We start from the raw sequence: 15,326 nt of genomic DNA, 5'->3' as shown, positions 1-15,326 counted from the left end.
GTCTGGTTTGCTCTCCAATCTCTATCCATCTGTAACCTGGCCATAAGTTCATATGTGGTGTCAAATTGATGTACATTACATTACATTATTACATTATTTACTCTTGTCTCTGTGCTGATACTGGGACCAATTGATGGATTGACAACAGAATTCTGCTTGCACACTACAAAATGAAGTGTGGTTTCTCTCATGCTATAGATATGAATCCAGAATCAATGTAACATAATGCCATAGACTGTGACCCATTACAACTGTAGTGGATCCTAGTGGACCTATAGTTGAAGTCGGAAGTTTACATACACCTTAGCCAAATACTTTTAAACTCAGTTTTTCACAATTCCTGACATTTAATCCTAGTCAAAATTACAGTCTTAGGTCAGTTAGGATCACCACTTTACTTTAAGAATGTGAAATGTCAGAATAATAGTAGAGAGAATTATTTCTTTCAACTTTTATTTCTTTCATCACATTCCCAGTGGGTCAGAAGTTTACATACACTCAATTAGTATTTGGTAGCCTTGCCTTTAAATTGTTTAACTTGGGTCAAATGTTTCAGGTAGCCTTCCACAAGCTTTCCACAATAAGTTGGGTGAATTTTGGCCCATTCCTCCTGACAGAGCTGGTGTAATTGAGTCAGGTGTGTAGGCCTCCTTGCTCACACACGCTTTTTCAGTTCTGCCCACAAATTTTCTGTAGGATTGAGGTCAGGGCTTTGTGATGGCCACTCCAATACCTTGACTTTGTTGTTCTTAAGCCATTTTGCAACAACTTTAGAAGTATGCTTGGGGTCATTGCCCATTTGAAAGACCCATTTGCGACCAAGCTTTAACTTCCTGACTGATGTCTTGAGATGTTGCTTCAATATATCCACATCATTTTCCTACCTCATGATGCCATTAATTTTGTGAAGTGCACAACACGATGTCGCCACCCCCTGTGCTTCAAAGTTGGGATGGTGTTCTTCGGCTTGCAAGCATCCCCCTTTTTCCTCCAAACATAAAGATGGTCATTATGGCCAAACAGTTCTATTTTTGTTTCATCAGACCAGAGGACATTTCTCCAAAAAGTACGATCTTTGTCTCCATGTGCAGTTGCGAACCGCAGTCTGGATTTTTTTATGGCGGTTTTGGAGCAGTGGCTTCTTCCTTGCTGAGCATCCTTTCAGGTTATGTCGATATAGGACTCGTTTTACTGTGGATATAGATACTTTTGTACCTGTTTCCTCCAGTATCTTCACAAGGTCCTTTGCTGTTGTTCAGGGATTGATTTGCACTTTTCGCACCAAAGTACGTTCATCTCTAGGAGACAGAACGCGTCTCCTTCCTCAGCAGTATGACGGCTGCATGGTCTCATGGTGTTTATACTTGTGTACTATTGTTTGTACAGATGAACGTGGTACCTTCAGACGTTTGGAAATTGCTCCCAAGGATGAACCAGACTTGTGGAGGTCTACCATTTTTTTTCTAAGGTCTTGGCTGATTTATTTAGATTTTTCCATGACGTCAAGCAAAGAGGCACTGAGTTTGAAGGTAGGCCTTGACATACATCCACAGGTGCACCTCCAATTGACTCAAATGATGTCAATTAGACTATCAGAAGCTTCTAAAGCCATGACATCATTTTCTGGAATTTTCCATGCTGTTTAAAGGCACAGTCAACTTAGTGTATGTAAACTTCTGACCCACTGGAATTCTGACACAGTGAGTTATAAGTGAAATAATCTGTCTGTAAACAATTGTTGGAAAAATTACTTGTGTCATGCACAAAGTAGATGTCCTAACTGACTTGCTAAAACTATAGTTTGTTAACAAGAAATGTGTGGAGTGGTTGAAAAACTAGTTTTAATGACTCCAACCTAAGTGTATGTAAACTTCCAACTTCAACTGTATATTGAGATGCCGGTGGATGTGTTCTCTTTCTCGCCCGTGTTTAAGAGGGATACAGGGACAGGGAACGCTGCTCCCCTACTAACTACGATGAGTCAGAACCTGAAGAATCAGTCCGTATCTTCGTGGCTCTGTTTGACTACGACCCCCTGTCCATGTCTCCCAACCCGGACGCAGCAGATGAGGAACTGCCCTTTAAAGAGGGCCAGATCATCAGGGTGGGTGTCACACACAGGGCTAGGCCATGCGAGGAGATATATTGTGCTTGTGTTTGAAAACAATGAGGTACAATATAAAACATAATTGAAAATAGACTTGTCCTTCTGCCATCTGTTTCGTTTTGCTCCCAATCACTCTTGTTCCATTTTTCTCTCTCTCCCTCCCCTCTCACTCTCCCTTGCTTTCTGTTTCTCGCTCGCTCGTTCACTCTCACTCTCTCTTTCCAGGTATATGGTGATAAGGACACTGATGGTTTCTACCGAGGGGAGATCAGGGGAGGCAGGATGGGGCTCCTGCCCTGCAACATGGTGTCAGAGATCAGGGCTGAGGATGAGGAGACCATGGACCAGCTCATCAAGCAGGGCTTCCTCCCACTCAACACACCAGTGGATAAAGTTGGAATAGGTAACCACAGAACTATAAGGAGTAGAACAGACATCCTCATTCAAGTCAATGATTCCATAACGGGTGGACTGGTAGCCATTTTGACTGTACCCATTTCATATTTTTCTAGGTAACATACTGGGCAGGGCACACGTATCTCTCTATGACACCACATATACATCTGTCACTATATCACCTCCTGTCCTGGCGTGTCCTCTTGTTTCCTCTCACAGGGCAGGACAGACGAGGCCTCTGCCAGCACCAGGCCACCAGGAGGATGGTGGCCCTCTATGATTATGACCCCAGAGAGAGTTCCCCCAACGTGGACGTGGAGGTATTGACACACACACACACACACACACACACACACACACACACACACACACACACACACACACACACACACACACACACACACACACACACACACACACACACACACACACACACACTGTACATACACACACACTGTACATACATGTAACTAGATAGACAGACCTTGTAAGGGTATAAATGACGTCTCTGTTTCCTGATAGGCTGAGTTGACTTTCTGTGCTGGTGACATCCTCGCTGTATTTGGAGAGATTGATGAAGACGGGTTCTACTATGTGAGTATGCCTCTTTTCTGGGTTCCGTGATGTTACTAGTAGCATTGTTACATAGGGCAAAGGTTGTAAAAGTCAGATGTTTTAGTTCTGCATTTTTAAGAAATACCATTGGCTCAACTGCCTGCTCATACACATAGTATGTCCTTTTGCCCAGGAGAGGGCTCTTTCCCTCAGGTTTGACCATCAGAGTTCAATGGGTCTAGCCATGGTTCTCATCCCCAGTGCACCCTCCTCTCCTCTCTCTGCAGGGTGAAATCAATGGCCACCGTGGCCTTGTCCCCTCCAACTTTCTGGAAGAAGTGCCTGACGACGTGGAGGTGTACCTGACGGACACTCCATCCCGCTACGCCCAGGATGAGCCCGCCAACCGGGCCGAGGCTAAAAGGGTACATCGCCGCTCTCAGCGCTAGTCCCTCTGTCCATCCATCCTCTGTCTCTCTTGATTTACGCCTCGCTTCCTCCACTTGCCGTCTGTGTTCTGTGTGTGTGTGTTGTCCGTGTGTGACAGTGGTGACTATACAAACCTTAGCCCCGGCCGGCGAAAGGGACAAACGCAGTCAAACCTTTCTGAGAGTTAGAAAGGAAGAAGCAAAGCCTGATGTGGACAGAGAGATAGAACACTTGAACGGTGCCCGTACGGGGTGGGTGATATTCACAGACCAGTGACATGAGAGAGTGCAGATTTGAAATAGCCTAAAGTCATTCCTACACAGGAATATAGAATGATCATTGGGTAACCTCTTTGCACCGAAACACCAAACTCAACTCTGAATCTTGTGTCTATTAATAAGTGCTTTATGAACACCTCTGAAACTTTCCTGATTTCTACCAGTTGTACCCAAATGGACAGAAAGGATTTGAGTAAACTGTAGGGTTGGTAATATAGCAAAGCATGCCTTTTTCAAAAACAAACTCGATACCTTTTATATAATAGTAGACTTTGGCCCAACTGCTGTATTTCCTGGGAGAGGCTTTGTTTCTTTTTGTATACTGCACACACTTCCAAAAATATATATTTTTCAGGCCTGATGAAAGTTGATAGATATGCCATGTTTGATCTAAACCAGAAGAAATAACAGCCACAGTGATACATCCATACTGTAATGGTACAATGGAACAATAAAAGCAGCAATAATTTTCATTTGCGACCTGTGTTCATGTGCGTATTCTTGTTGTTTTTCTTTTCTGTTCTCATAGTGTTGGTTGTACTGAAAATTAATCGTCACCACATCTGATTGACTTTTTTTCCTCACCTGCTTTGCAAATACAAACAGAAGAAGATTGTTCATTTCACGTCATAAATGGCTCTGTCTGCCTTGTACAGTATGTGAGCAACTAGAGATACCAGCCTGACAGATCTAATGCTGGGTATTGTGATTACACTTATGTTAAATGGTTCATTTGTAGCCAGTAAACATTCTGCTTACACAGTCACAAGTTTATAGCAACATGGTTATTCATGCTTGCACATTAAAGTTTTATATACTAGTCGGTGTAATTAGGAAAGTGTTTCCCCTTACTTTTTAGTGTAACCAGAATGCTAATTTGCAGCATAAATTCGAAAAATTGTTACGAATACATTTTTTGTAACAATTTATTGGAGTGATTTAATGCCTGCAAAGTGGTGGACTACTAATTATCTGTGAGATAGTACTCTATTATGCAAACTTAAAAGTTCCCTATATCTGTAGTTGTTGAAAAACCATTACTAATGGGAGCTGCAAATCCCCATTTGATTCAAAAATGATTCCTCTTTGTCTTTGAGAGACCATTTTAAAGGTCCTAGATTAACTGTATGATAGCATACCATACTTTGATCGGTTGCCAGTCCAGTACATTAGGCAAGAGGGATGGTATCTACAGTTGTGTCCCTGAGTGTTGTATATTACTGTTGGTGTCCCTCATGATCGATGGACCTATCAGAATCTGTGGTGTTGCGATGTCGTGCTCTATGTTTGATGGCTTCCTCCTCAGTGTTTGTATGTGTGAAACCTCAACAGCGCCACCAATGTCTTCAGTCCCCATCAACAGAAGGAGAGGGAGGTATTAAGGAATGATTTCAATAATAGCCCAAAAGGCAATACCTCATCCTTATTCTGAACCACTTTTATAAACATTATGGGCTTGTTTCCTGGACACTAGTCCTGAACTAAAAACCTATTCCAATGGCAAATTTTTATTGAACAAGCATTTGAAGCTAAATCTTTGTCTGGGAAACCAGCCCTATTTGAAACATAAACGTTACGTAGGTATTTGACACACATTTAGTGGAAAACCTACAGTAAGTATAATGGTCTGCATTGACACTGTTCTCTTTTTCATAGGACTTTATAGAGAGTTATATTTTCATACTTGTCTATATTGACAGCTAATGCTGAGAAGTCTGAAGGTCAGCACACATAACATCAAATTCAAATATTGTTGGCAATTTAATTAGACTGTAGAAATATTTGTCATACCCAACCCTTCACTCTATTTAACACAACGTATTTTAAAGTCCCATTGGATATATAGCTTTACTGTAGATGGATAGGGCTACTCAGGTGACAGTGGGGTGATAAAGTGTTATTGAGGGACACAATGCTGACTGTAGACTGTATGTACTATTGTAGCCCTACCTCAGACAGAGAAAGGGTAGGCCACAGTGGACTTCTGATTTCTTTGTATTGCACTGCCCCTACCCCCACCACCCTCCATGGCATCTCTCTTCAGGTAACCACGGATACCACAGAGAGCACGGTCCCGCCTGTCCGAGCGGCATCGCCCATGGTGCGTCCCGTGTGTCCCCCAGGCACCATGCGGCCCATCAGCCCCACCAGGGGCCCCAGGGACCTCCGAGACAACAAAAAGAAAAAAGGACTGCTCTCCAAGGGGAAGAAACTGCTCAAGAGACTCTCTCCGGTTAAATAAACTGTTCCCAGCTGAGCCCAGAACAGATACTGGGCCCAGTACTGTACATCACATACAGTACATGCAATCAAATCAGCTGATCGTACGCACACAACTACAATTGCAACATATGTGTGTATGTGTTACAGGACAATATATGTGAATCTAATATATTCAGTGATACTTGTTCTAATGATTAATACACATACTTACATGTACTTCGTGCCAAATTCAATGAGACCTTTGCTCACACATACTGTATAACTGTGATGTATTTGAGGTAGAGGGAAAAAAGGAGTACAAACTAGGATTTTCATGACATGGATTTTCATTTCCACTGTTTTCTTTAATCAAATGGAGATCAGGACGATGCTGCTAAACCATTTGTGTGCATTTGTTTCAAGCAGGGTAACAACAGAGTAGTCTATTTCTTTTGTTACAAATCTAACATTTCCAGATGGTTTCCATAGCAATTGTGCAATTATAAGGTCTCTAACAGACATGACGTGGCAAAAAACATCAATGTTGTGACTGGAGCACTGGAGCAACAACTCAACTATTGATGGCATTCTGTCAGTAATGCTGGCTGCTAATACAGAGGCTTTATTCAGTGCAATATATCACAGACAGGATGGTGACAAAGGGTTGAATCACTCACAGAACCTAGAAGTCTAAAGGGTAGTTGGACACAGGGCATTACAGACAGGAGAAGGAGCTGCATTGGATAATACATTTGAACCATCTCAGTGGCCTTTATGAAAGCAATTCTAGCATGACTTTCCTCATTTTCTATGGTTGAACAAGGTTGTTTTTAGACTTACACAAGACTTTGCCAAGAACCCCTAGTGCATCTCTGCAGCTTTGTTTGATAAAAATCTAAAATGTATGTATGTTCGTTTCATTGCTGTCCAACTGTCATGAAACACCTAGTTAAAGACAACCTTCTGTGTTTGCCTTCCAATTGCACAAAGGTGTGTTTTGTCTGATGAATGAAAAATAAGTAGTTCTCGGTGTGTATGGATGTGTTGAGGGTGTAGGCTATGTGTGTGAGTTTGTGTGCTCAGTGTGCATTCATGTCTGTGCATCCTTTTTTTTAAAGAGGACAAGTAGTTGAGTCATGTGATCTTAGTGGTGTGCTGCTAACTACATTGCCGGTGTAATATTCAGTTCTGTTGTCTGTCGAAGAGGGCCATTTTCCCCACTCAGCCATTTCAGTAAAGATGTCTAGGTGTGTTCAAGATTCTGCACCGTTTACTTGTTTACACTCTTATAGACCTCGTGACAGCCTATTTTTGAAGTCAAGGGAAAGGGAGGGATGACCTACATACTGTACCTACAACCTCTAAACCAGTAGTCATGTGGCTTATGGGATACATGAGTGCTAGGATGCATCCAGCTGATCCATTGACTGGAGAGGCTGTCATAGCCTTTAGACAAACATTGTCCTGTATTTTGACACCTTTCAGAACCCTATATTAACCCATTTTCATAAACCATGATCCTATTCTGTAATAGTTTAACATCACTTCCGTTGCTGTACAGCCACAGTTTGATGGACATAATCATAATGGACAATATGTCAATCCATGACTCAAAATGACAGTGTTTTATTCTGACAGGGTCCTCTAAATTCCCATCAGCTAAGATATCTGAGTCAAGCGTAATACCCTGCTGTATAATGATTACAGGGTTCTTTTATGTTCATTAAAAAAGAGAGAAAATCAAATGATGGATTGCCAAAAAGGAATGTACGAAATGTTCAGCGGGCAATATAGTACACATTTTATTATTTGTCCAACGTTATGCATTATGTTATGCATCCATTGGCAAAAGGTGTTAGTCATAATACCAAATCCTTTATTTGTAAATGGGTGTAGTGTCTATACTGTTGCTCTTTTGTACCTTTCTCCATTTATAGATAATTTCTAAATGTGTATACTTGATTTTCAGACTGCCTTTTTTAGTGCATTGAGATTTATTCTTACTGTAAACAGTGCAAGCATTCTCCATGGTGTCCTCAAGATAAGATGTTTAAGTCTGCGGTTATGTGCTTGCTCTGTGAATCAAAGATACAACAAAAAAAATAGAAATCATTATTTATGGTGTGTGTGTGTGCATGTGCAAAAAAATACATTTTTTATCAAAAATAAATTTGATATTTTGTAGAATATTGTGTTTGGATTACTTTGGTGTATATTTACATTTTAGTCATTTAGCAGACGCTCTTATACAGAGCGATGTACAGTTAGTGCATTCATCTTCAGATAGCTAGGTGGGACAACCACATATCTCAGTCAATAAAGTAGCTATCAGCAAAGTCAGTGCTAGTAACGGGGAAAACGTCATGTGCGAGTGTTAGTTTACAGTGGGGGACTACTCTTTAAAGAGGTAGGGTTTCAGATGTTTTCGGAAGATGGGCAGGGACTCTGCTGTCCTAGCTCCAGGGGGAAGCTGGTTCCACCACTGGGGTGCCAGGACAAAGAGGCACTTTGACTGGGCTGAGAGGAAGCTGCCCTCCAGCATGGGTGGGAGGGCCAAGAGACCAGAGGTGGCAGAATGGAGTACTCGAGTTGGGGTATAAGGTTTGAGCATAGCCTGAAGGTAGGGAGGGGCAGTTTCTCTTGCTGCTCCATAGGCAAGTACCATGGTCTTGTAGTGGATGTGAGCTTCGACTGGAAGCCAGTGGAGTGTGCGGAGGAGTGGGGTGACATGGGAGAACTTGGGAAGATTTAACACCAAGTGGAGAAAGAACAGCTCTGTCTTGTCGAGGTTGAGCTTGAGGTGGAGAGCCAACATCCAAGCACAGTCTGCCAGGCACGCAGAAATGCGTGTCGCCACCTTGGTGTCAGAAGGTGGGAAGGAGAAAAGTAGTTGAGTGTCATCCGCATAGCGATGATAGGAGAGACCATGTGAGGATATGACAGAGCTGAGTGACTTGGTGTATAGTAAGAAGAGGAGAGGGCCCAGAACCGTACATGGTGCAGATACAGATCCTGCCCACATCACCTAGTAGGAGTGTCCTGCCAGGTAGGATGCAATCCAAGAGTGTGCAGAGCCTGAGACACCCAGCCCTGAGAGGGTGGAGAGGAGGATCTGATGGTTCACGTGTCAAAGGCAGCGGATAGATCTAGGAGGATGAGAACAGAAGAAAGAGAGTCAGCTATGGCAGTGCGGAGAGCCTCCGTGACACAGAGGAGAGCAGTCTCAGTTGAGTGACCCGTCTTGAAGCCTGACTGGTTAGGGTCAAGAAGAGACAGCACACGTAAGTATTTTGGAAGGAAAAGAAAGAAGGGATACCGGTCTGTAGTTTTTGACGTCAGAGGGGTTGAGTGTTGATTTCTTGAGGAGGGGAGAAACTTTGGCCATATTGAAGTCAGAAGGGACGCAGCCAGTGGTCAAGGATGAGTTGATAAGGGAAGTGAGGAATGGGAGAAGGTCTCCAGAGATGGTCTGGAAAAGGGAGGAGGGGATGGGGTCGAGCGGGCAGCTTGTCGGGCAGCCGGATCTCACTAGTAACAGGATTTCATCTGGAGAGAGAGGGGAGAAAGAGGTCAAGGCGTAGGGTACTTCTGTGTGAGTGGGACCAGTGGACTCATTAGGCATGTTCGTGATTTCCCTTTTATATCTCAATGACCTGAATGATAAATGATTTCTAGTCTATATTGCATGAATTAAAACTACTACTACTAATAACATAACTAAATATGGATTTTGCAGCATAGCCTAGCTACCACAGATGAAAGGGAAGACCTACTGAAGGGATCACCTTCAATCCGTGCTATTACACTTTATATCCTCTGGATGGCAGCAGTGATCTTTACTTCACCATTTGCAGACCTTATCAAACGTGAAAAGGGACTATTTAAATTTGATAACAACAATAACAAACACTCACGTGTTAGGAGAACGAAGAAATGGCAACTCTGCGTGCTTTTCCAGACTTGAAGGCAGAGGGTTTGTTTGAATAGTGTCATTACAGGTTTGCAAAGTGTGCCTAGTTAGACATAGCTTTCTCACAATTTGAACTTGACAGCATATGTAGCTTCTCCTGTTGTAGGTAACTAGCTAGCTAGCTATGGCTATTGGCCGCGGACAACTTTTCCGCAGTTTCAGAGAGGGTTTGTTGAAGAATGCCCCGCTAACAGAGGGTCGAGGACCGACAGGCAAAGAGAATAGCAGACTCTGCGAGAAAATGACTGGATTTTCCCCGGGCACTCAAAGGTATGAGTTGTGGGATGTCATCAACTCCTGTTGCATAGTGTGCACAAACCAATAAGCTGGTTTGTAGCTGACTAACTTCAGCTAGCCACTGACTTTTGTTGACTGCAAAATTGTGTTGCATCTCTGTCTTTCTCTATGCTCGACTACAAGTGTGGAACCACCAACACTGCCACAAAAGAAGAAGAGGAAAAAGAAGGCGGCAAAGGCTACTGTACCCTGTCAGCCAGTTGGACCACTGCCAAGGGTACCTACAAAGTCTACTGGACATGCTGGCAAGCCAGCTGAGTGCACACCGAATCACATAGAGAGGTAAAAGTGGGTTGCTGTGGAACCCACTTGACACTGATAAAGGGGTTGCATATGTTATTGGTTCTATGCCCTGCAATCTGATTACTCGATTGTGTTTGCACTAGATGGGAAAGATCACGCATTCCAATAAACGTTTTAATCATGTCTAATTGGTGTTTTATTAGGATGCCACCGGAGATCCTTCTGAAGATCCTGTCGTACCTGGATGCCCTCTCTCTCTTCTCCATCGGCTTCATCAACAAGCGATTCTATGAGATGGCCCACAACAAGTAAGGAGTGAAGTACTGGTCACATTGTAGGCTATTCTTCCTCCCTACAGTCTTACAGACTGGTTTTACGTGATCAATTTTGACCCACAGTATTTTCTTGCAGTGGAATGTGGCACAAGATGTATTCTGCAGAGTATGGACACAGTAAGAAGTGGAGGCCCAAGCGTTTGGACGAGGTTCAGTGCAATTCATATTTCATAACACTCCTTTTTACTTATCACACCAGGGACATTTTTTTATGAGCATTATGTGCTTGTATGCACAGTACTTTTTGTATTATTATTATTATTATTGTGTTTTCCTCCACCAGGTGCTGGATAAGCTGAGTGCGGTGGTGGTCCAGGAGAGACCAGAGGGCTATTGGAGAAGACTGTACTTCAGGACCATGGCTGGCTTCAATGAGACCAAGTGGAGGAAGGAGTTGAGAGACATCAACCCTTTCACAGGCTTGCCCAGTCAGACTGAAAGAATCCTCAGGTTAAACAGTTTCTGCAGTTAGTGCTAAAGTTGTACTGCCTCTGTTGTTCAGGCCCATGTATAAAACATGCCATTTATAAGGCGCACACATACAGAGGCTCCAATGCTACTGTAATATTGTCAGAACCTAGTCACTGGGCCAGAGTCAATTAAATTGTCCGCAACTATGTTTACATAGTTACTTTAATGCATTTTGTTCTCCTCTCCCCTGCCTCAGGAGCCAGCGTGTGACCTGGGAGATCACAGTGTCTGACAAGTGGGGGTTGGAGGGGACGTTTGAGCAGAGCCGTGCCTACTTCTCTGACTCGTCCGTGACGGTTTGCTGGAGCAGCGGGCGCTGGCCCTCCTTCCACCAGCTCTCTACCTTACAGCTAGATGGTGTCAAAAGACAAGCTCTCAGCTCCCCTAACATCAATAAGTGAGTGTCTCTCTTTCTCTTTTGTCTCTTCTTGCCTCTGAGTGAAATGCCTGCTCCCCTCTTCTCCCCTCAGGCCTGGCTGGCGGTCTCTGATGGCTAAGTTTGACAGGGACACCATCTCTAAGAGTGGCCAGGTCATCGGTAGAGACCAACTAGTCACCCTGGTACTCTTTTCGCCTAGCATCGTCATTGGCGTCTGGAGGGTATGTCATCTAAATCACATCATTAGAAAATTGATGGGCTAACCCACAGTGTGCTGATGAGTTAGTTTGTTTGCTGATAAAAAGTGTATAATATTTGGGATTTCCCTGTGTCATTCCACAGGGTCGGTGGTCCATTGCCTTTGTGATGGCCAGCTTCCACTACCACAGGCTGGTGGAGAGGAGTCTCCTGGGCACCTCGATGTGGTATGCAGCGCCCCTGACTCCGGAATAGGCTAGGATTGAACAAATTGGCTTGACTGGATTCAGTTTTTTATATTTCAGCAGAAAAGGATGTTGCATTCAATTAAAAAACTAAATCATTCAGTCATTCATGTTCTCTCTCTCTCTATCTCTCTCTCTCTCTCTCATTCCCAGCCCCTATTCCATGCCAGAGAACAAGCCTCCTTTCGACGACGCGGACCCTGACTGCGGCCTCCATGGTTACACGCTCCGCATTATACTACACAACACTGTGACCCAGATCATGGCCGGCCACTTCTCTCAACTCTACTGTAGCAAAAGTAATGAAACCAGTAGCTAGGAGGTTTCTCTTTCAGAACCATGTTGGGCCGCTGTACGATACAGCAGTCTGGAGTTGACTTTGGTTGTGTGTTGTGGTTGTCCAGGTCAGGTCCATGGTGGTTTCATCCAGCTGAATGTCATCAACAGGGGAAGCCTGTCCCAGCACACCCCTCTCTCTGGCAGGATCAGCCTGCCCTGGAAGTGTGAGGCTCTAGAGGGCACCGTGGAGGTACTGTAGGGGAACACTGACTCTGACTGGTTTAGGTTACACTTTACTGGAACCACCAGGGCTACATGATGGGGTCATTGTAATAACAGAACAGCTAACATATAGACTTTGGCGCTCCCTCTCTCTCTCTGTCTATTTACCTCTCTATTTCTCTCTCTCGCTAGCTTTCCATTCAATTGGCGACAGATTTTCATGCGAATATTGTAAAATCTGCATAAAGAAAATATGTGCATTTTCCCACCAGTGCTGTTTCCACCAAACTGACTTGTTGTGGATGAAAATGAGTGTGTGATGTAGTGCAGACAAAAAAAAAATGTCACACTGTTGGTTAAATAATAAATGTGCCTACTCTGGTCTTGGCACGTGCGCTCTAGCCAACAGATCACAGATACAGACCGTGTAGGCACAGCCTACCCATCATGTCGAACGAACAAATTATCTGTCTGCATTTATAAAATTGTATCGAAACTTCCTGTTTCCATCACAGCTGTTTTTTGTCTTTGCATTGTCGGAAAGGGCCCGTAAGTAAGCGTTTCACTGTTAGGCTACACCTGTTGTTTAGGACGCATGTGACAAATAAAAATGGATTTGATTTGGAAACATGGTTTATGTCTCTCTCTACTTCTATTTCTCTCTCTGTCTCTGTCTGTGTAGAACTGCTGCATGATGAGCCTGACCCTGATGGATGAGTACCAGAACCCCTTCTGGTGTGTCAGCACACCTGTGTCTATGGCACTGAACAGTAAGGAGCCCTCCAACGACTACGAGGGTCAGCACTTCCTGATCAAGTACCAGGATGCAGAAGGCAAGGTAAACCAACCCCACATGACTCACACGTCAGAGGATAGATTACTTTTGAGCAGAGCTGTGCCAACTTGTTTTTTGTTGGGTTGGTTTATTTGACAAGGACCATGTCATTGGAAACATTGTATCTGTACTGTATATATTTACATTTTACATTATCACCCATAACTTTTAATGTAAGTAAATGATCACATATGGGGAGCAGCAACCAGTGAGTGGACATCTGATTTTTTTTCATTACAATAACAGTAATGTATGAATTCTTTATTATTGTAGGTGAGGATGGACCTTGTGTGGCTGGAAGAGCAAAGACAGTACTTCCTCATCAATCTGGTAGTCTTCATCGCCACGGCCAAAGTCAACAAGCACTTTGGGAGAGCCTACTGACGCTGCATGTAGAGGTGTGGCACTGTACTACAAGCCTCTAACCTAAGGCCTTCATAATGATGACAAAGTGGTGACATAAACAGTCATGACAGCTGACAACTGTTTATGACATCTGTTATGTTGTTGTTATGCAGTATAATATAGGCCTTATGATAGAAGCTTGAAGTAAAGTGTTGAGCCTGTATACAGTATGTCAATTGATGACGTGGTTTAGTTGTGTTTTGTTTGAAGTAGTTCAAGTTTGAGGGTTTGCCCCGGCCAGTTTTCATTATTTCTGTATATTTATATAGTTTTATGCATTGTTTTGTGAATCATTAGTACACATTGGTAAAATGTAATCCTACTTTTTTGAAGTATGTCTCGCCATATTATAAAGAGCATACTACATGTGAAATGTGTTAACAGAGTTCAACTATTTTGGGTTTGTAAACTTTCTGTTACAGATGGACAATCTGATTCCAGATAAATATTCTGATTTATATATTTCGGTGGTATTTTTTACTCCGCCATAGTGCAAGCTAAGTGAAACTGGAGGGATCAGCCTGTGTTCTACTGTATTACGCTTTACATTCTCAGGATGGCAGCAGTGATCTTTATCCCCAATAGCACTATTTTCAGTCCCAGCAAAACGCAAGTGCTCCCTCACAGCTCTGGCCACGATTGCTTTTTTTTTCTAAGCCGAGCGAAGACTTATTGTGTATATTGCCTCACTGTTAGAACCTAATCAGGACAATTGCTGATGCCAACTGTCAAAGCATCAATATAATTATTTCTACATACTGACTCCAAATGGCAAAAACATATCCAAGCCATCATTTATACAAATATTGTTCAATACAGTAGCTAGTTACAGTAAAGAGTTATTGATTGAGTGGAAAGAACTGCTGCGATTCACTGCTTTGGTTCATTGAGTCGATGCTTCAGTATTTGGCACAGGAGCCCTGTGTATGTTCTGAACCAGAAAACGAAAGAGAGAAAAAGTGAGAGAGTGGAGATTACACTCATACATCACAGCATCCTGGTCCCACCCCGCCGCCTTCTCCGGATCCTGAGTGAGTTGTAACGCTCCCTAGGGCCCTGGGGCCATCGGATGTTTAAAATTCTCAACGACTGACCTCTCCAAGCATCCGTCTTCGGGTGACCTTTTCAGATAATTATATTTCACAGGTCCTAATAGTGCTGACCCCTCAACAGACAGCAGAGATCACTACAAAAGATAAAGATTATACAGATCAGGTAGATGTGTTTAAATCCCTCACAGTTCTTTTGACTGCTTACTTTTGTCTTGAGAATGTGTTCCTGTTTAAAGAAGCTTTACCGACATAGGTAGTAGCCAGTTTATTAGGTATACCCATCTAGTACCCGGTCACACTCCCCTTTGCCTCCAGAACACATTGAATTCTTCAGGGCATTGAAACATTCCTCAATTGCTATCAAGGGATCTAACATGTGCCAGGACAACTTTCCCCACACCATTACACCACTGCCACCAGCCTGTACC

The 15,326-nt window shown here is 43.2% G+C and overlaps 2 protein-coding genes across 2 annotated transcripts in view; both read left to right on the top strand.

The window, feature by feature from the left end:
• The window catches only part of LOC120026447 (RIMS-binding protein 2-like), a 79,844-nt gene extending 71,707 nt beyond the window's left edge, over window positions 1-8,137 (top strand). Inside the window, exons 19-24 of the mRNA XM_038971310.1 lie at window positions 1,935-2,104; window positions 2,333-2,510; window positions 2,723-2,823; window positions 3,026-3,097; window positions 3,346-3,483; window positions 5,810-8,137. Of these exons, the coding sequence (XP_038827238.1) occupies window positions 1,935-2,104; window positions 2,333-2,510; window positions 2,723-2,823; window positions 3,026-3,097; window positions 3,346-3,483; window positions 5,810-6,007 (857 nt within the window). The 3' untranslated portion in view covers window positions 6,008-8,137. The remainder of the gene's footprint in view (window positions 1-1,934; window positions 2,105-2,332; window positions 2,511-2,722; window positions 2,824-3,025; window positions 3,098-3,345; window positions 3,484-5,809) is intronic.
• A 1,746-nt stretch (window positions 8,138-9,883) lies between these two features.
• On the top strand, window positions 9,884-14,938 carry LOC120026258 (F-box only protein 15-like). The gene is made up of 12 exons (XM_038971082.1): window positions 9,884-10,207; window positions 10,358-10,516; window positions 10,681-10,785; window positions 10,889-10,961; window positions 11,096-11,262; window positions 11,480-11,680; window positions 11,754-11,883; window positions 12,005-12,087; window positions 12,259-12,404; window positions 12,510-12,634; window positions 13,289-13,444; window positions 13,715-14,938. Exons 1-12 carry the CDS (start codon window positions 10,062-10,064, stop codon window positions 13,823-13,825), a joined length of 1,602 nt encoding a protein of 533 aa, XP_038827010.1. The 5' UTR covers window positions 9,884-10,061; the 3' UTR covers window positions 13,826-14,938.
• The last annotated feature ends 388 nt before the right edge of the window (window positions 14,939-15,326 follow it).

The sequence above is a fragment of the Salvelinus namaycush genome, chromosome 31 (assembly GCF_016432855.1).
Source record: "Salvelinus namaycush isolate Seneca chromosome 31, SaNama_1.0, whole genome shotgun sequence".
Lineage (NCBI taxonomy): Eukaryota > Metazoa > Chordata > Actinopteri > Salmoniformes > Salmonidae > Salvelinus > Salvelinus namaycush.
Note: the sequence above shows the minus strand (reverse complement) of the source record. Positions and strands in the feature narration are given on the sequence as shown.

What these genes read in the sequence shown, in the direction of transcription:
- LOC120026258 (XM_038971082.1), top strand. Translation starts at nt 10,062, where the DNA reads ATGGCTATTGGCCGCGGACAACTTTTCCGCAGTTTCAGAGAGGGTTTG. An exon ending in TTTTCCCCGGGCACTCAAAG is followed by an intron (nt 10,208 to 10,357) that starts GTATGAGTTGTG and finishes CTCGACTACAAG; the next exon opens with TGTGGAACCACCAACACTGC. An exon ending in ACCAGGATGCAGAAGGCAAG is followed by an intron (nt 13,445 to 13,714) that starts GTAAACCAACCC and finishes TTATTATTGTAG; the next exon opens with GTGAGGATGGACCTTGTGTG.